The sequence below is a fragment of the Pipistrellus hanaki genome, assembly GCF_964339955.1.
Source record: "Pipistrellus hanaki genome assembly, chromosome: X".
Classification (NCBI taxonomy): Eukaryota; Metazoa; Chordata; class Mammalia; order Chiroptera; family Vespertilionidae; genus Pipistrellus; species Pipistrellus hanaki.
This window is the reverse complement of record NC_140524.1, coordinates 3,663,200-3,678,297: the sequence shown is the minus strand read 5'-3', so window position 1 is coordinate 3,678,297 and position 15,098 is coordinate 3,663,200. Positions and strand designations below refer to the sequence as shown.

Sequence of the window (15,098 nt, the reverse complement as noted above, 5' to 3'; positions counted from 1 at the left end):
TACATTTCGCTCTTTCAATTTGGAGTTTTTATTTGCCTTGTTTTTCCTCCTTTCTCTTCTTTCAATGGCCCATCATTTCCTATTTCTCTGTTGTTAGGAATGTGTGGGCAACGGGAAGGAAAAAGTGTATGAACTCAGATCTGTAACTTTTGAAAAAAGGATTTCACTGAGGACACCTGAAGTTTCGTCTCTTGAAGTTGTTTTGTTTTGTTCTTGAAAAGTGAATCTTACACAAAGTAACTGTGCTTGCACACTAGCCCCTCCAGCCAGTCTTCCAATTGCATTCAGAGGCCACAGGCTGAGGGACTTCAGAGAATCAACCCTTGCATTTAAAGCACCAGGATTTGAAAAGCCAAGTGTGGTTATGTAAGTCGATAATTTAAGTAATGCAGCTTACACAATCATTTGTTTTTCCACTAAGATGAACACAGAGAGGGCTGTTTTAATTGTACAGTGAATGCAGGTGCAATGCAAATTCAAAACAAGTTTGAGGGCTAGTTTCTGTTAACCTGAGTCAACTGCTTGGTGATTAACACAGTTTTTCATTCTGCAGAATCCCGTGGGGCTTTTAGGTGAACTGGACCTTGTTCCTCTGTCTGATTCAAATAATAAAATGCTAAAAATTCATGTCCTCTGGAATAACTGGTGGCAGGTCAGCTCCTGGGCATTTCTCTGCCTCCCTTGGGCTATGGCAGGAAGCCTGTGGAGAGGGAGTGGATAAAGAGTTTCCAGTTCCCAGCAGGAGAGTGCCAGAAAAAATTCCCACCCGTTCGTGAGCCCTTGCCTCCTTAGAACAGGATGTTTGAAACAGGGTTTCTCTTAGCTCTTTATAAAACCCTTTTTCTCAAGGGCTTAAATTTCGGCAGTGTTAAAAATGCCAACTGATTTTCGCTTTACACCACCAGGTGCCAAACTCCTCCCCTCCAGCCCTGAGCTTCTTTTAAACAAAATAACAATTACAAATAGGCATGGAAATTCTATCTAGCGCAGTGGTCAGCAAACTCATGAGTCAACAGAGCCCAATATCAACAGTACAACGATTGACATTTCTTTGGAGAGCCACATTTTTTACACTTAAACTTCTTCTAACTCCACTTCTGCAACATAGACTCGCCCAGGCCGTGGTATTTTGTGGAAGAGCCACACTCAAGGGGCCAAAGAGCCGCATGTGGCTCTCGAGCCGCAGTTTGCCCACCGCGGATCTAGGGGGTTGAAGTGGGAAGCCAGGGTTGCAAGGGCAACGGACTACAACTCCCACGAGTCCTTGCGGGGCTGTACTCTACCTCCTCCGCCCTCTCCCCAGCCTCGCGTGTGCGCAGAAGGCCGTGCGGGGCGAGAGGGGGCGGGGCTGAGAGAACGTGCTCAGCCGAGACCGAAGGCGGAGGAGGAGGAGGAGGAGGAGGTGGAGGCGGCAAAGAGACCATAGACTTCCACCGGGGCCTAGAGAGTCTCTGAAAGTAGCGGAGAGAGGAGGGCGGGCGGGGCCCCCCTTCCGTGCTGGCCGCCGGCGGTGTCATGGCGACCCGGAACCCCCCTCCCCAAGGTGAGCGGTCCGGGCCGAAGTGGTCTCCGAGACGGGGCGCACCACCGGCGGCCTTGCTCCCGGCGCTCTCCCCTCCCCGCCCCGGGGCTCCGGGGGCTCCTCTGTTTCTGTGAAGCAGCAGTTCCGAACTCCGGTCCGAACTAGACTCTCCCTCCTTTCTGGGCGGCACGCGGGGAGGGGTGCCCCCCGCAGCCCCCCGCAGACGTGCCTCTCCGCCTGACTGAAGTCGCTTCTTCCCGCCGGGCCCCTCTCCGGCCCGTCAGAGCGGCCCCCTAATCCCCGCCCGTGGTGCACATGGACCCTGCCCCCGCCCTGACCCCCTGGGATGTGGGGCGACCCCTGATGCTGGGAAACGGGTCCGATCCGAGGCGGGGGCTCCCTCCTGCTGTGCGGCTCTGACCTGGCCCTGTTGAGATTGGGGGTGGGGTGGGGGCAGCCCTCACTGACCTGGTCCTACTGAGACCTCGGGGCCGGGAGGGGAGAGGAGCGACCCCTCTGCCGTGGAACCCGGTCCGGCCCCGGCCTGCGCCCGCCCGGGCCTTCGGAAGGAGATGGGGGCGAGGCCCTTGACTCTCGAGGCCCCAGACTCAGGGATCGGATGGATGAGCCTCTTAGTGTCTCCATCCGGGTATTTTTAACCGCAATCCGCAAGGAACGACAGGCCCTGTAGGGCATTCCTGGTCTGGGGTTGCCACTAAATGCGTTTTTCCCATTTTGTGTTTTGAAGACTACGAAAGCGATGATGACTCTTACGAAGTGTTGGATTTAACCGAGTACGCCAGGAGACACCACTGGTGGAACCGCGTTTTTGGCCACAGCTCTGGACCCATGGTAGAGAAATACTCGGTAGCCACCCAGATTGTCATGGGTGGAGTGACTGGCTGGTGAGAACATCCTTTTCTTTACATTTCCTGCGGGAGCCGCCGTGACCCTGGCAGTGACCCTGCTCCTCTCTGACATGATTGGTGTAATCGTTGGTGGTGGTTTTGGCGATCTGCCCTGTGCCCTCCTCACCTTCCTTTGCTTCTTCTTTTTTTAAAAAATATATATTTTGTTGATTTCTTACAGAAAGGAAGGGAGAGGGATAGAGTTAGAAACGTCGATGAGAGAGAAATATTGATCAGCTGTCTCTTGCACACCCCCTACCGGGGATGTGCCGCAACCAAGGTACATGCCCTTGACCAGAATTGAACCTGGGACCTTTCAGTCCACAGGCCGACGCTCTATCCACTGAGCCACACGGGTTTCGGCTTCCTTTGCTTCTTTCCGTATTTGCCCCCTTCTTATATTTAGCAAGTCTAGTGGCTCTGCTTCAGTGATAGCAAAGAGGAAGAAATAGATCGGAATTGATGGTGCATAAATGATTTTTACTCGCTCAGCCCTAACAACTGGAAAAACCTGAGCGGACTGCCGCAGCAGAACTGGTGCCCAGGACTGGGGGCCCAGTACAGAGCGGTGTGAGATTCCCAGCACAGATATTACTAATGACTCCGATGATTCTGGTGGTTTCTGGGGGCCAGTTTGGATCAATGTTTGGAAGAACAGGTGGGGAACACGGAGTCTTTGTTGGAATCACAGGGCTCATTGCTCACTCCAGAAACAGTGGGGAGTACCTGAGGCAGTTAATAGGCATTAACCTAACGAGTGAACGTTCAAGACCACATGATTCCATAATTGCCTCTATAGATCTAATGCTGCTATTAGATTAAAAGGTTATCCAAATAACAAGGTCAGAAAGAAGTTTGGTCCTTTATTTTGAAAATGTGCCTGACCACAGAGAATTTGTTTTAAATTTCTCTATTGATTAAGGTTCACATTGGTCCTCTTCCCCCATTCCCATCCCAAACCCCTCCCCACGCACACCCCCCCTCCCCGTTGTCTGTGACCACTGGTTAGGCTGATATGCATGCACACAAGTCCTTTGTTTGATCTCTCCCCCTTACCCCCACCCTCCCCTACCTTCCCTCTGAGGTTTGATGGTCTGATCAATGCTTCCCTGTCTCCGGGTCTGTTTTGTTCATCAGTCTATGTTGTTCATTATTTCCCCCAAATGAGTGAGATCATGTGCTACTAGAAGTACACTTATAAGAACCGAAAATGAAACAAGCAATAGTGGTTATGCTGAGAGGCAAATGGATCAGTCTGTAGTGAGTTTCTTTCTGGGCCAACAGTTGTTTTGAGTCCCAATTTCAATGTCAAACAGTTCCTCATGTGCCAGAATTTTTGACGTTAGTGTGGGTGCTTGAGAATAAGCATGTTTCTTCTAAGTAAATCCATCGTGCACTAATTTAAATATTGACATCGTTAGACTTGATAAATGTAAAATTGATCTTTGAAATGGGGGTTTATGTGCGCCTTGTAAATGTCACGTGACGGCAGAAGCGCTCATGGTGGAGGCTCTGATGCCGAGGTGCAGCATTTAGCCATGGCGTGCACTGCCTCCCACTGCGGATGGTCCTCCACAGGCGGGTTGTATCCTGGGCCTTGTAATTCAGGGTTTGGGCCTCTGCTTAAAAACAAGATCACAGTTTGGCACCATTGTCGATGGTTAATGTGAGCCAGGGCCTGAGAGCCCCATCTTAAGGAAAACGAAACAATAATTGAGCAATAGAATGAAGTCATTGTATCTGGTCTCCTTGTAGGTCAGACTCTGAGAAGCCCCGTTGTTGGCAGGAGCTTGCTGGGATATAGAGCAGGGGAAGTTAGGTTCGTTGTTGTGGCTCATGCTTTGCCAGTGGCCGGCAAACTCATTCGTCAGCAGAGCCAAATGTCAACAGTCCAACGATTGACATTTCTTTGGAGAGCCACATTTTTTACACTTAAACTTCTCCTAACACCACTTCTTCAACATAGACTCGCCCAGGCCGTGGTATTTTGTGGAAGAGCCACACTCAAGGGGCCAAAGAGTCGCATGTGGCTCGAGAGCCGCAGTTTGCCGACCACGGCTTTAGGCAAAGGACAAGCATGCTTGTGGAGCTCGCTTCTCGGGATATTGTTGACACCTGGCTGCTGCTTGCCTCCTCTTCCTTTTCTGAGCCTTGGCTGCTGACTTCCCTGGGGGGCGGGAGGGGAGGGGGGGTGGTGGAGGTGGGGAAGGGGGGCGTGGGGCATGGCCTTCATAGTAATACATATGTTTGGATAGTAGTCGGGTGTGGCCACGGAGCTGTGTAATAGCACTAATACTACACCAGTTATTTGCTGCAATGACTTTTTTTAGATTCGGGGTAAAGTTTTGCAATTTTCTTAGGGTATAAAACAGATGTACTATTGTGGCATACATTAAGGAAAAATTGTTAAGAGGTGTTAACCTAACTAGTTAACGATTCAGACCAGTACAGGACATGAGTGGGAGGCTGTAAGTATCTATAGGTTTTTGTTTTCTTTTTTGAAATATGATTTTACTAGAGGTCTGGTGCACAAAATTTCATGCCCTGGAGGTTGTCCTTCAGCCCGGCCTGCCCCCTCTCACAGTCTGGGACCCTTCACTCCGTACTAACACCACTGCCGAGCTCGCCAGCTGTGAGCCCAGCTTCTGGGTGAGCAGCCTCCCCCTGTGGGAGGGCACTGACCACCAGGGGCAGCTCCTGCGTTTAGTGTCTGCCCCCTGGTGGTCAGTGTGCGTTATAGTGACCAGTCATTCTGCCATTTGGTTGATTTGCATATTAGGGTTTTAGTGTATAGGATTGATTTCAGAGAGGAAGGGAGAGGGAGAAGGAAACACCAGCGATGAGAAAGAATCATTGATTGGCTGCCCCCTGCACATCTCCCTCTGGGGATCATTGAGCCCGCAACCCTGGCTCATGCCCCAACCATGAATCAAACCATAACTTCCTGGTTCATGGGTCGATGCTCAATCACTGAGCAACACTGGCTGGGCTATATAGGCTGCTTTTTTTAATCATAAGAAATGAAAACTAATGTTAGGATGGGTGGTTGCTAGGATAGATGGGAGGAGGGAAGATTAGTTAGAGGGTCTGGAAGGTTATTTACTTAACGTGGTGTGGAAACAAGGTAATGATGTTTTTGAGAGCGGAAAGAAGACAGAGTCCAATAATGTTTTGGAGATGATAGATAGATGATTGATAGATAGATAGATAAATAGATAGAGGTAAGGAAGCTGAGAAATGTGGGCTGAGGGGATGAGATGGAACTCCAGCTGGACCTGAAAGGGTAGGAAAGTTTGAGGTGGGCAGCGCTAAGTGGGAACCCCTAGCCACAGGGAGATGAACAGCTTGAGCCATGCCGGTGGCCTGTTGAGAATCTAATGGGGTCGGAGCAGAAGTTTTGGGCAGAGTGAAGGTCAGCCAGGTGTGGAGAACATCTTGACTCTATTAAGAAAGCAAAGCAAAACAATCACTTCCAATATGGAGACTTTCCACCTCACAAATGTAGAAGGAAGAGTGTAATGAACCCCTCAATGCTCAACCTTGTTTCCGTTGCCCATTATTTTTCCCCCCGTCAATCCCCTTCCTCTTCTCTCCATTCCTGAAGCGCATCTCAGACAATGTAGATCGGGCACTTTGACTAGCTTGGGTAACATTGAGGGTTTCTGAGCGGGTAAGGGACACGATCAAAAGAAATGGGAAGACATTCAGGTTTTATTAGGAAAGCAATGAAAAGGAGCAGAGGGAGGGCGGTTACCGAATCATTGATCTCGTTTTGTGTTATTTCGTTGAAGGTGTGCAGGATTTTTGTTTCAGAAAGTCGGGAAACTCGCAGCGACGGCTGTAGGCGGTGGCTTTCTCCTCCTCCAGGTATGTCAGAGCTTTATTCACTTGCCTCTGCTTACGGACTCAGCCCTCGAGAAATGAGAAAGCCAAGTTCAGCCATTTCATTCTGTCCATTTTAATAGAAGATGGAATTTTTCTTCCAGACATCAGTTTAAGGGAAAACTAAAATGAGTTTTGAAAGCGGCATCTGTCATGAAATACAACAAAGCAATACTTCGAAGTTTCTTTTAAACCCAATGCGATTCCAATTATTAAAAAGACAACTATTAAAATTCATGGCGTCTCCTTTATTTTAATTACTCACCCGCATTTCCCCTGAAGCATCTCCCCAGCAAAAGAAACATTTTACCAATAATACAAACCTACTCATCCTGACCATTGGAAACGTGTGTTTCAAATTCATACTCATAATATTCAAAAGGTCTCCCTCCCTTTTCCCAGCCATTGGTTTTCTGTCCCAGAGGAAATAACTGTTAGCAATTTCTAATATGTTTTTTAAAACTAGGGAACCATAACAATATAGAAAGTGGAAAATCGGGTTTCAAAAATCATCCATAATCCTATTTCGGAGGCCTGTTGGTTTGAAATTACAGTTTTATTCATGTTCCTCTAAGGTTTTTTAAAAAAATGTTTTGCCATTACAGGGTGTTTATCAGCATGCTATCTGGGATCCGTGTCTGTTAGGCATATATCTTTCCAAAAATATCATTCCCTAAAGATCAGATAGAGTAAATCCTAAAGGTGAAAATCTCTGGGAATGAATGTGAGCAACAATCTTAAAGATACAGAGGCCTGTCAGTAGTACTAGTTTTTAAAAAGATTGATGGGTACAGCAACCAAAATCTGACTTCAGCACCTAAGCCATTGTTGCCTGAAGTATAAAGGGATTGAATCCGGATGTGTTAAGTACAGATTTTGAGTTGTTTACCAAACATCTTTAAAAAATATTTTTTTCTTTCTGTTAGTGGCATTATTATGAGTAGTTGCATCTTATTTGTGGTTAAGAGGTGAAAAGAGCCAAAGCCGGTTTGGCTCAGTGGTAGGGCGTTGGCCTGTGGACTGAAAGGTCCCAGGTTCGATTCCGGTCAAGGGCATGTACCTGGGTTGCGGGCACATCCCCACGTGTGCAAGAGGCAGCTGATGGATGACTCTCTCTCATCAGTGTTTCTAACTCTGTATCTCTCTCCCTTCCTCTCTGTGAAAAATAAATAATAATAAATAAAAAAAAGGTGGAAAGAAACATGGTTAATATCTAAATGCAGTCCTTTGGATAATATGCCAGCACTTGTATAGAAGAGAATTTTATTTAAGGTGATTGTGACTTTGGTGTATATAAGTCAAGAATTAAGGTATCTAATTCTATAGCTCTTTCATAAATCCCTGTCATTTCTGTTTAGCGGAAAGTCATTTCTGTTCACTGTACTGAAGCAGAGCTTCCAGAAATGTTTGTAGATGGAGGGGATTATACATGGCAGTTCACTCTGCGTGTCAGTTTTTCCAAAGTCCATTTTAGCCCACTCAGTATGCACCCCACACGTCCACCTTCTGCCTCTCTGGGCCTAGTCCACATATTCTTTGAAGCAGAAGAACATGGGACTGACCTGCATCAAACCAGTTTTCCCCACAAATGTGAGTCACCTTGAAAACTCAGTAGAAGGAACAAGGAGGAAATAAGAGTAGCAAATGGCTTTTGGGCCAATTGCCTCCTGTTCTTTAGGCCCATTTCCATATTTTTGTTAACTTATATTTACATTTAAATATTAGTTTACTTAGAGCTTAAAGCTTTTCTGGTAACTCAGGAATAAGTGCTTTCTGGTAAGTATTACCACACTGCCATGTGAAAGTAGACAGTGGTATGTAAAACTTTTCAATGTGTTTGTTCAGGGTTTTATATGCCCATAATGCAAAAGGTCAAATACATGTACAAGGCATGTTACAGACTGGAATAGTACACTGCTTCCTCACTATCCTGCCATTTTCTCTCCCCTTGAGGCAGCTACTTTGAACTCTTGTTATTTTTCCTTTTTTCCTAAACAAGTTAATTGGGCATTTTTTGATCTTTGAGTGTGAGGTATTACCTATTGGCTTCCCATTATGGAATATGAGAATTTAGCTATCATTTATGAACCCTGTGTGCCCTTCCACCTCAGTCTCTCACACTTGCTCACCCCACCCCCATTCCCCCACATCATCTGAGTATTGTTATTTCATAATATGTTAGATCATTACCTGGAGTTCACTGAGCTTCTTGAATATGTAAATTTGTGTCTTTAACTCTGTTTGGGAAGGTTTGGGCCATTATTTCTTTAAATATTTACTCCTCTCCTATTTTTCTCCTGAACATGACTCCACTTATATATACACGTTGGGCTGTTTTATAACATCCTGAAGCTGTGTTCATTTATTTATTTTTTGAATCTATTTTTTGGTTGTATGATTTCTAGTGATGTAGCTTCAAGTTCATTGACTCTTTCCTGTCACCTGCCGTCTGCCATTAAACTTATTCAGTAAATTCATTTCAGATGTTGTATTTTCTAATTCTGGGACTTTCATTTGGTTCTTTTTATATTTCCTGTCTCTGGTGAGAGTTCTTTTTTAAAAAATCTTTTTATTTTTAGTGATTTCAGAGAGGGAGAGGGAGAGAGAGATAGAAACATCAATATCAATGATGAGAGAGAATCATTGATTGGCTGCCTCCTACATGCCCCGGACTGGGGATCAAGCCCATAACTCAGGCCTGTGTCCTGACTGGGAACTGAACCTTGACCTCCTGGTTCATAGGTCGATCCTCAATCATTGAGCCACACCGGCCAGACTGGTGAGAATTCTTTTCATTGATTACAAAGTATAGTTTCCTTTACCTAATTGAGCATAGTTATAACAGCCACTTTAAAGTCCTGATAATTCAGTATGTGGGTCATCTCAGTATTGGCATCTGTTGTTTTTCTATAACGTTTTTCTGTTTTATGATATATCAAATAACTTCTTGGGAATTTATCCTGGGCATTGGGAATGCTATGTTGAGACTCTGGATGCTATTTTATTCCTCTGAAGCGTAGTGATTTGATTTTAGCAGGCAGTTAATTTGATTAGACTCCAATTGCAAACTCCAGTTCACTTGTGAAGGGTAGCAGCTCAGAACCCAGTTTCTTTCTTTCGGCCTTAGCCAGAATGCTTGCCTCTGCCCTTGAATGTGTAGCTCAGGACCTGGGTAAAGTTTACACATAATTAGGGGCTCCCTTTCTCTAGCTCTCTCCTTTCTGGGAGCTGTTACTGTCCTGGGCTCTGGCCTCTAGTTCTTCAGGCTGGAGAGATGACATATTTCCTATTGAAGTGTTTGCCATCCTGCAACTGCATCCCGTCCTCGGGATAAAGCCAGAAAAATGGGCAACTCACCTCATATAGGTCACCCTTCCTAAAAGTTTTTTTTATTTTATTTATTTATTGATTTTTTACAGAGAGGAAGAGAGAGGGATAGAGAGCTAAAAACATCGATGAGAGAGAATCATCGATCAGCTGCCTCTTGCACACCCCCCACTGGGGATGTGCCCGCAACCAAGGTACATGCCCTTGACCGGAATCGAACCCGGGACCTTTCAGTCCGCAGGCTGATGCTTTATCCACTGAGCCAAACCGGTTTTGGCTCTTCCTACAAGTTTTAATTCCCCTTGCAGGTCTGCTTGCTTTGGGTAATTCTGGAGCCCCTGTATTTTAACCAGGATTTATAGTTGCTCTTTTTTTGTTAAATCCTCACCTGAGGATATTTTTCCCCATTGATTTTTTTAGAGAGAGTGGAAGGGAGTGGAGAGACAGAGAAAGAAACATCAATGTGAGAGAGACACATCTATTGGTTGCCTCCCACATGCAGCACTGGGGGCTGGGGCTAGGGATGAGCCTTTGATCAGGAATTGTACCTGAGACCCTTCCAGTCTGCAGGCCGACACTCTAACCAGTGAGCCACGCTGACTAGGGCTATAGCTGCTCTTTAGGGGAAAGTCCCAAAGGTTCATTACCACCTCCATCCAAACAGCTGTGTCAACTTGAAGTCTGAATGTTCATATATTCCTGGCTAATAGATTTATTAGCAAACTGGTTGGTTTAGAATTACCCCCCCCCCTTTTTTCCCCTTAAAAATACATTTTTCTTGATTTTAGAGAGGAAAGGAGAGGTAAAAGGAGAGGGAGAGAAATATCATCAGCTGCCTCCTGCACGCCCCCTCCTGGGGATTGAGCTGCAATCCTGGCATGTGCCCTGACTGGCAACCTCTTGGTGCATGGGACAACGCCCAACCAACTGAGCCACACCGGCCAGGGCAGGAATTAACCATTTTTATTACATTTTTGTAGATTGCTAGTCACAGTGGCTATGTGCAGGTCGACTGGAAGAAAGTTGAAAAAGGTGTGAACAAAGCAAAAAGACAGATTAAAAAACGAGCAAATAAGGCAGCACCTGAAATCAACAACATAATTGAAGAGGTAAGACCATACATTTTTGCTCCCTTTTTTTAGTGGGTCTTCATTAGTAGAAAATGTCTATTCATGTAAAAAAAAAAATTGGTATTTTTGCTTCTGGAGTATTAAGTAGAATTTTGAATCAAGCCACCATTTAAATAGTTAACGTAGTTTCCTCTTTTCATCTCCCCCCTACTTTGATCTACATGTAAAAGCTGGTAACATTATTCTTCCAGAATTTTTCCTCTGCTTTTACAAATATGTACATGTATAGACAAGGTCTGGGAAAACTAAAATTACCTATCTTTTTCTTGAGGTCAAATAGTTTGAAAATGTGTGTATTTTATTAATATGTTAGTTTAATAATGTTTTCTTACACTTGTTTAGAATTGAATATGTCCTTGTCCTAGTTTTTGTTCTATACTTTTACTTCCAACTTTTTATTTTGGAAAATTTCAAACCAGTTGAAAGTTAAAAGACAAATACAGTGAATACCCAAATACCTTTCATCTGTCCCCCAAATTGTCTTGCAACATTTGCTTTATCTCTGTGTGTGTATATATGTGTGTATGTGTGTGAGATTTACACTATTTTTGCTGAACTATTTGAGATGTCATGATTTTTTATTCTTACTTTTAGCACACAGCTCCTAAGAGTACAGATATTCTACATGACTACAGTTACCCTTATTATTCTCCCCAAATTTAACATGATAAATAGTATTTCCATATTACAGCATTTCCACAAAAATATTGTTTGTTTTTCATTTGGTTGTTATGTATCTCAAGTCTCCTTTAATCTTTAACAGTCCCTGCCAGGGCTGACCACAGACTCTGAGCAATGGATGAACAGATTGCTTTGACACATTTCTATGAAAGAGAGGGCTAAGGGACTGTTTTGCTTTAGGAACAAAAGTCCTGTTCTCTGCCTCATTAGCCTTTTATTGTCACAACAGCTTGAACTCAAATTTACCTCTAGACACAATCAACAGGGCAAGTATCCTTGAGAAAGCACATGCTTCTACAAGGTCAGATCTTAAAATTAAACAGAGAGATTCCAGCAAATCCCCCCTCACCCCCCCACAGGGAGGGGATCAGACTTGTTTGGAAAAGTCAGGGGCTGCTGCCTTCGGCAAGGTCCCCTCAGAGGCCCCGACCTTTTGGAGAATCCTCCTTACAGACATTCCCACCAAGTCCAAGCCCTCGGCTTCCCCACAAGCTCCCTCATCTTTTTTTTTTTTTTTTTCTTTTTTAAAAAATGTTTTGATTTTAGTGAGGAAGGGAAAGGGAGAGAGAAGCATTGATTGGTGTGTCAAAGAAATATCTATTGGCTGCCGCTGCACGCCTCCTACTGGGGCATGAGCCTGCAACTGGGGCATGTGCCTCGACTGGGAATCCAACCTTGACCTCCTGGTTCGTAGGTCGATGTTCAACCCCTGAGCCACACCAGCCGGGCACCTGTTCTATAGGGAGATTTCTTTTTACCTGTGAGATTATTGCTAGGCTATAGCTTGGGGGCTTAGGACAGTGGTTGACACAGAATAGGCACCAGTATCTATTCACATATTATCTCAGTAGCCAGGGAGCTCACTGGGCCTGGCTGGGGGCTCTGGGCTCTTTCAGTTTGTAATGGACAGCCCTGGCATCCTGTGTGGTGGTTACACCTGCTCTAGTAGGTGCCCAAGAATTTTTGCTGAATATTATTAAATTGAGGAAAACATCTGAAAATGGTACTTAGCTCTGGATTCAATAGTAGTATTTTAAGACATTTGCATCTTTATTTCTTTTTCTTATTGTGGTAAAATAAATGTAACATAAGATGGATCATTTTCACTATTTTTAAATGCACAGTTCAATGGCAGTAAGTACATTCACACTTTTGTTCCACTGTTACCACTATCCATTTTGAGAAATTTTTCATCATCCCAAACAGACTCTAACCATTAAGCAGTAACTTCCGCAATTAACGCCTGTCCCCGCCCTTGGTAACCAATCTCTGTTCTACTTTCTGTCTCAATGAATTGGACTAGCCATGTGAGTAGACACCCAGAACATTTGTCCTTTTTGTGTCTTTCTGGTTTCACTTAACGTGATGTCTTTGAGGTTCCCCCATTTTGTAGCATAACTAAGAGGGTCTTTGTTTGAACTTGACGTTTCAGGCCACAGAATTTGTCAAACAGAACATCGTGATCTCCAGTGGATTTGTGGGAGGCTTTTTGCTGGGCCTTGCATCTTAAGGACGTGAGTGTCCCGCCACAGCGGAGTCCCCTGTGAGAAAAGAAGTCGGGCTGATGAGGTGGTCTCTCAACGTCACACGCCGCAGGGTGACAAGAAACAACTAGTTGGACAATTTCAAGTTCAAAAGTTAGCATATCGCCTTCTGAAGGCTGGCAAACTAGTATCTGCTGTAAAAGAACCTATATGGTACATATATATGGTATATGTGTACAATAGTATTCCTGATCCAAACATGGCTGTCGTTTATTTACACCAGATGTTCTTCATTATGCTTAAGAGTAGTGCCAATAAATAAAAATTTGTATTATAGCTGCCACATTAGGGATGACTTTTAAAAAAAAAAGATATGTCTGCAATAAACAACTGTAATGCCCTTTTGTGGAAGGATTTAGAAATAGTAGAATTATTAAAGATATCAAACCAATTTCATACCAATTTTTTGGATTGTTTTTCCTGCAATTGTTAGTTTGATTATATAATTGTAATAAATGATAATAAGGAAGGCTCTTCTAAGGAAATATTACATGTTTAAAGCTTTTTTTCTTTCTTTGATGTCTGTAGTTGTAATGTAACTTTTTGTATAAAAGCTTCTAAATGTTCTCTATTTATTTATCCTGGCAGCCTGAGCAGAAGTAATTATTATGAGGATACATACAGCTGGTTGACTGATTTATTATATTAACTTGGAGTGAACCTCTTTCCTTGGTTCTGAAAGTCCCAGTTATTATTTTGTCCTCTTCACAAAGTGGTAAAAATTACCTTCACATACTTAGTCGTACAGTATGAATTTACTGTCTGAAGAACCGTGGTTTTCTATATAACTGTGAAATCGCAGCGTAAAGAGAACTGTGTCCTTCAGCGAGAGATGTAAGTGCTAAGGCTTTCAGACTTTTGCTAGCTTTGTGTTGGTTGCACCGCAGGCCATTGGACTCGATTCTCAGGGCCAATCACACTCCCTCCCAGGCTCCTTTGCCCAGAAAAGCTTTCTGTCTCGGTTTGTTTTGTCCACAGAGTTCTATGTGGGAATTGGGAGAAACCTCAGAACAATGTGTGCTGGAGTCCTCAGGTTGGAAAGGTTGCAGCTATGTAGTCTGTCTCCTTTAAGTAGCCAGTCCCCCTAGTACATGCTGTGTATTGTGAAAATAAGGCATTTCATACGTTTGAATTGGGTACAATCCGTGTGCTTTCATTATTGCAAGAGTCCTTAAAATTGAATGTGAGATTGATCTTCATGTTCTTTCTTTACTCTCATTAGTGCCTCAGATACAATGCTAAATAAAACTCAGAAGTGGTTTTGCTTATAAATGCTTGTTTTTTCTTCTTTAAGCTTTCCTCTGCTTAATCCTCACCAAGCTTTTCATTGCTGTGAAATAAAAAAGGTAAAATACAGGGTGGGGCTGCCGAAACTGGTTTGGCTCAGTGGATAGAGCATCGGCCTGCGAACTCAAGGGTCCCAGGTTGGATTCCGTTCAAGGACATGTACCTTGATTGCGGGCACATCCCTACTGGGGGGGGGGGGGTGCAGGAGGCAGCTGGTCGATGTTTCTCTCTCATCTATGTTTCTGACTCTGTTCCTCTCCACTCCTTTCTATAAAAAAAAAAAATCAATAAAATATATTAAAAAAATACAGGGCGGGGCAAAAGTAGGTTTACAGTTGTGAGTACATGAAACAGAGTTTATTCTTATATTGTTATTTATTAAATTATTTTCCATGCAACAACTGTAAACCTACTTTTGCCCCACACTGTATTCTGCATTAGGTAGAACCTTGGCCGCGCTACTCTGCACCATACCTGAATGATGTTTTCATCTGATCCAGTTGGGCAGACTACTGTGGGGAGTTCTAGTAGCTGGTTCGATGTGTTCATTTTGGAAATTTTTATAGTGTCTGTTCTGTGTATGATATACTGGAAAGCAGGGGGAGGAACATAAAAATGTCTGCCCTCAAATAAGAGACAAATATTTCTATATGGAAAGTTATATAATAACAGGGAAGCCATGGTCAGTATGGCTCAGATGGTTGGGTGTTGTTTGCCAGTTCAATTCCCAGTCATATGCCTGGGTTGTAGCTCCATCTCCAGTGGGAGCATCCAAGAGGCAGCTGATTGATGCTTCGCTCTCACATTAATGTTTCTA

The 15,098-nt window shown here is 44.2% G+C and overlaps 1 protein-coding gene across 1 annotated transcript; it reads left to right on the top strand.

Annotated features, from left to right (window-relative positions):
• Nucleotides 1-1,349: 1,349 nt before the first annotated feature.
• FUNDC1 (FUN14 domain containing 1) lies at nt 1,350-13,385 on the top strand. Its single transcript, XM_084870176.1, has 5 exons — nt 1,350-1,543; nt 2,271-2,427; nt 6,222-6,297; nt 10,620-10,748; nt 12,883-13,385. The coding sequence occupies exons 1-5, from the start codon at nt 1,516-1,518 to the stop codon at nt 12,958-12,960; spliced, it is 468 nt and encodes a 155-aa protein (XP_084726302.1). The 5' UTR covers nt 1,350-1,515; the 3' UTR covers nt 12,961-13,385.
• Nucleotides 13,386-15,098: the final 1,713 nt, after the last annotated feature.

What these genes read in the sequence shown, in the direction of transcription:
- FUNDC1 (XM_084870176.1), top strand. Translation starts at nt 1,516, where the DNA reads ATGGCGACCCGGAACCCCCCTCCCCAAG. An exon ending in CCGGAACCCCCCTCCCCAAG is followed by an intron (nt 1,544 to 2,270) that starts GTGAGCGGTCCG and finishes TGTGTTTTGAAG; the next exon opens with ACTACGAAAGCGATGATGAC. An exon ending in TCAACAACATAATTGAAGAG is followed by an intron (nt 10,749 to 12,882) that starts GTAAGACCATAC and finishes TTGACGTTTCAG; the next exon opens with GCCACAGAATTTGTCAAACA.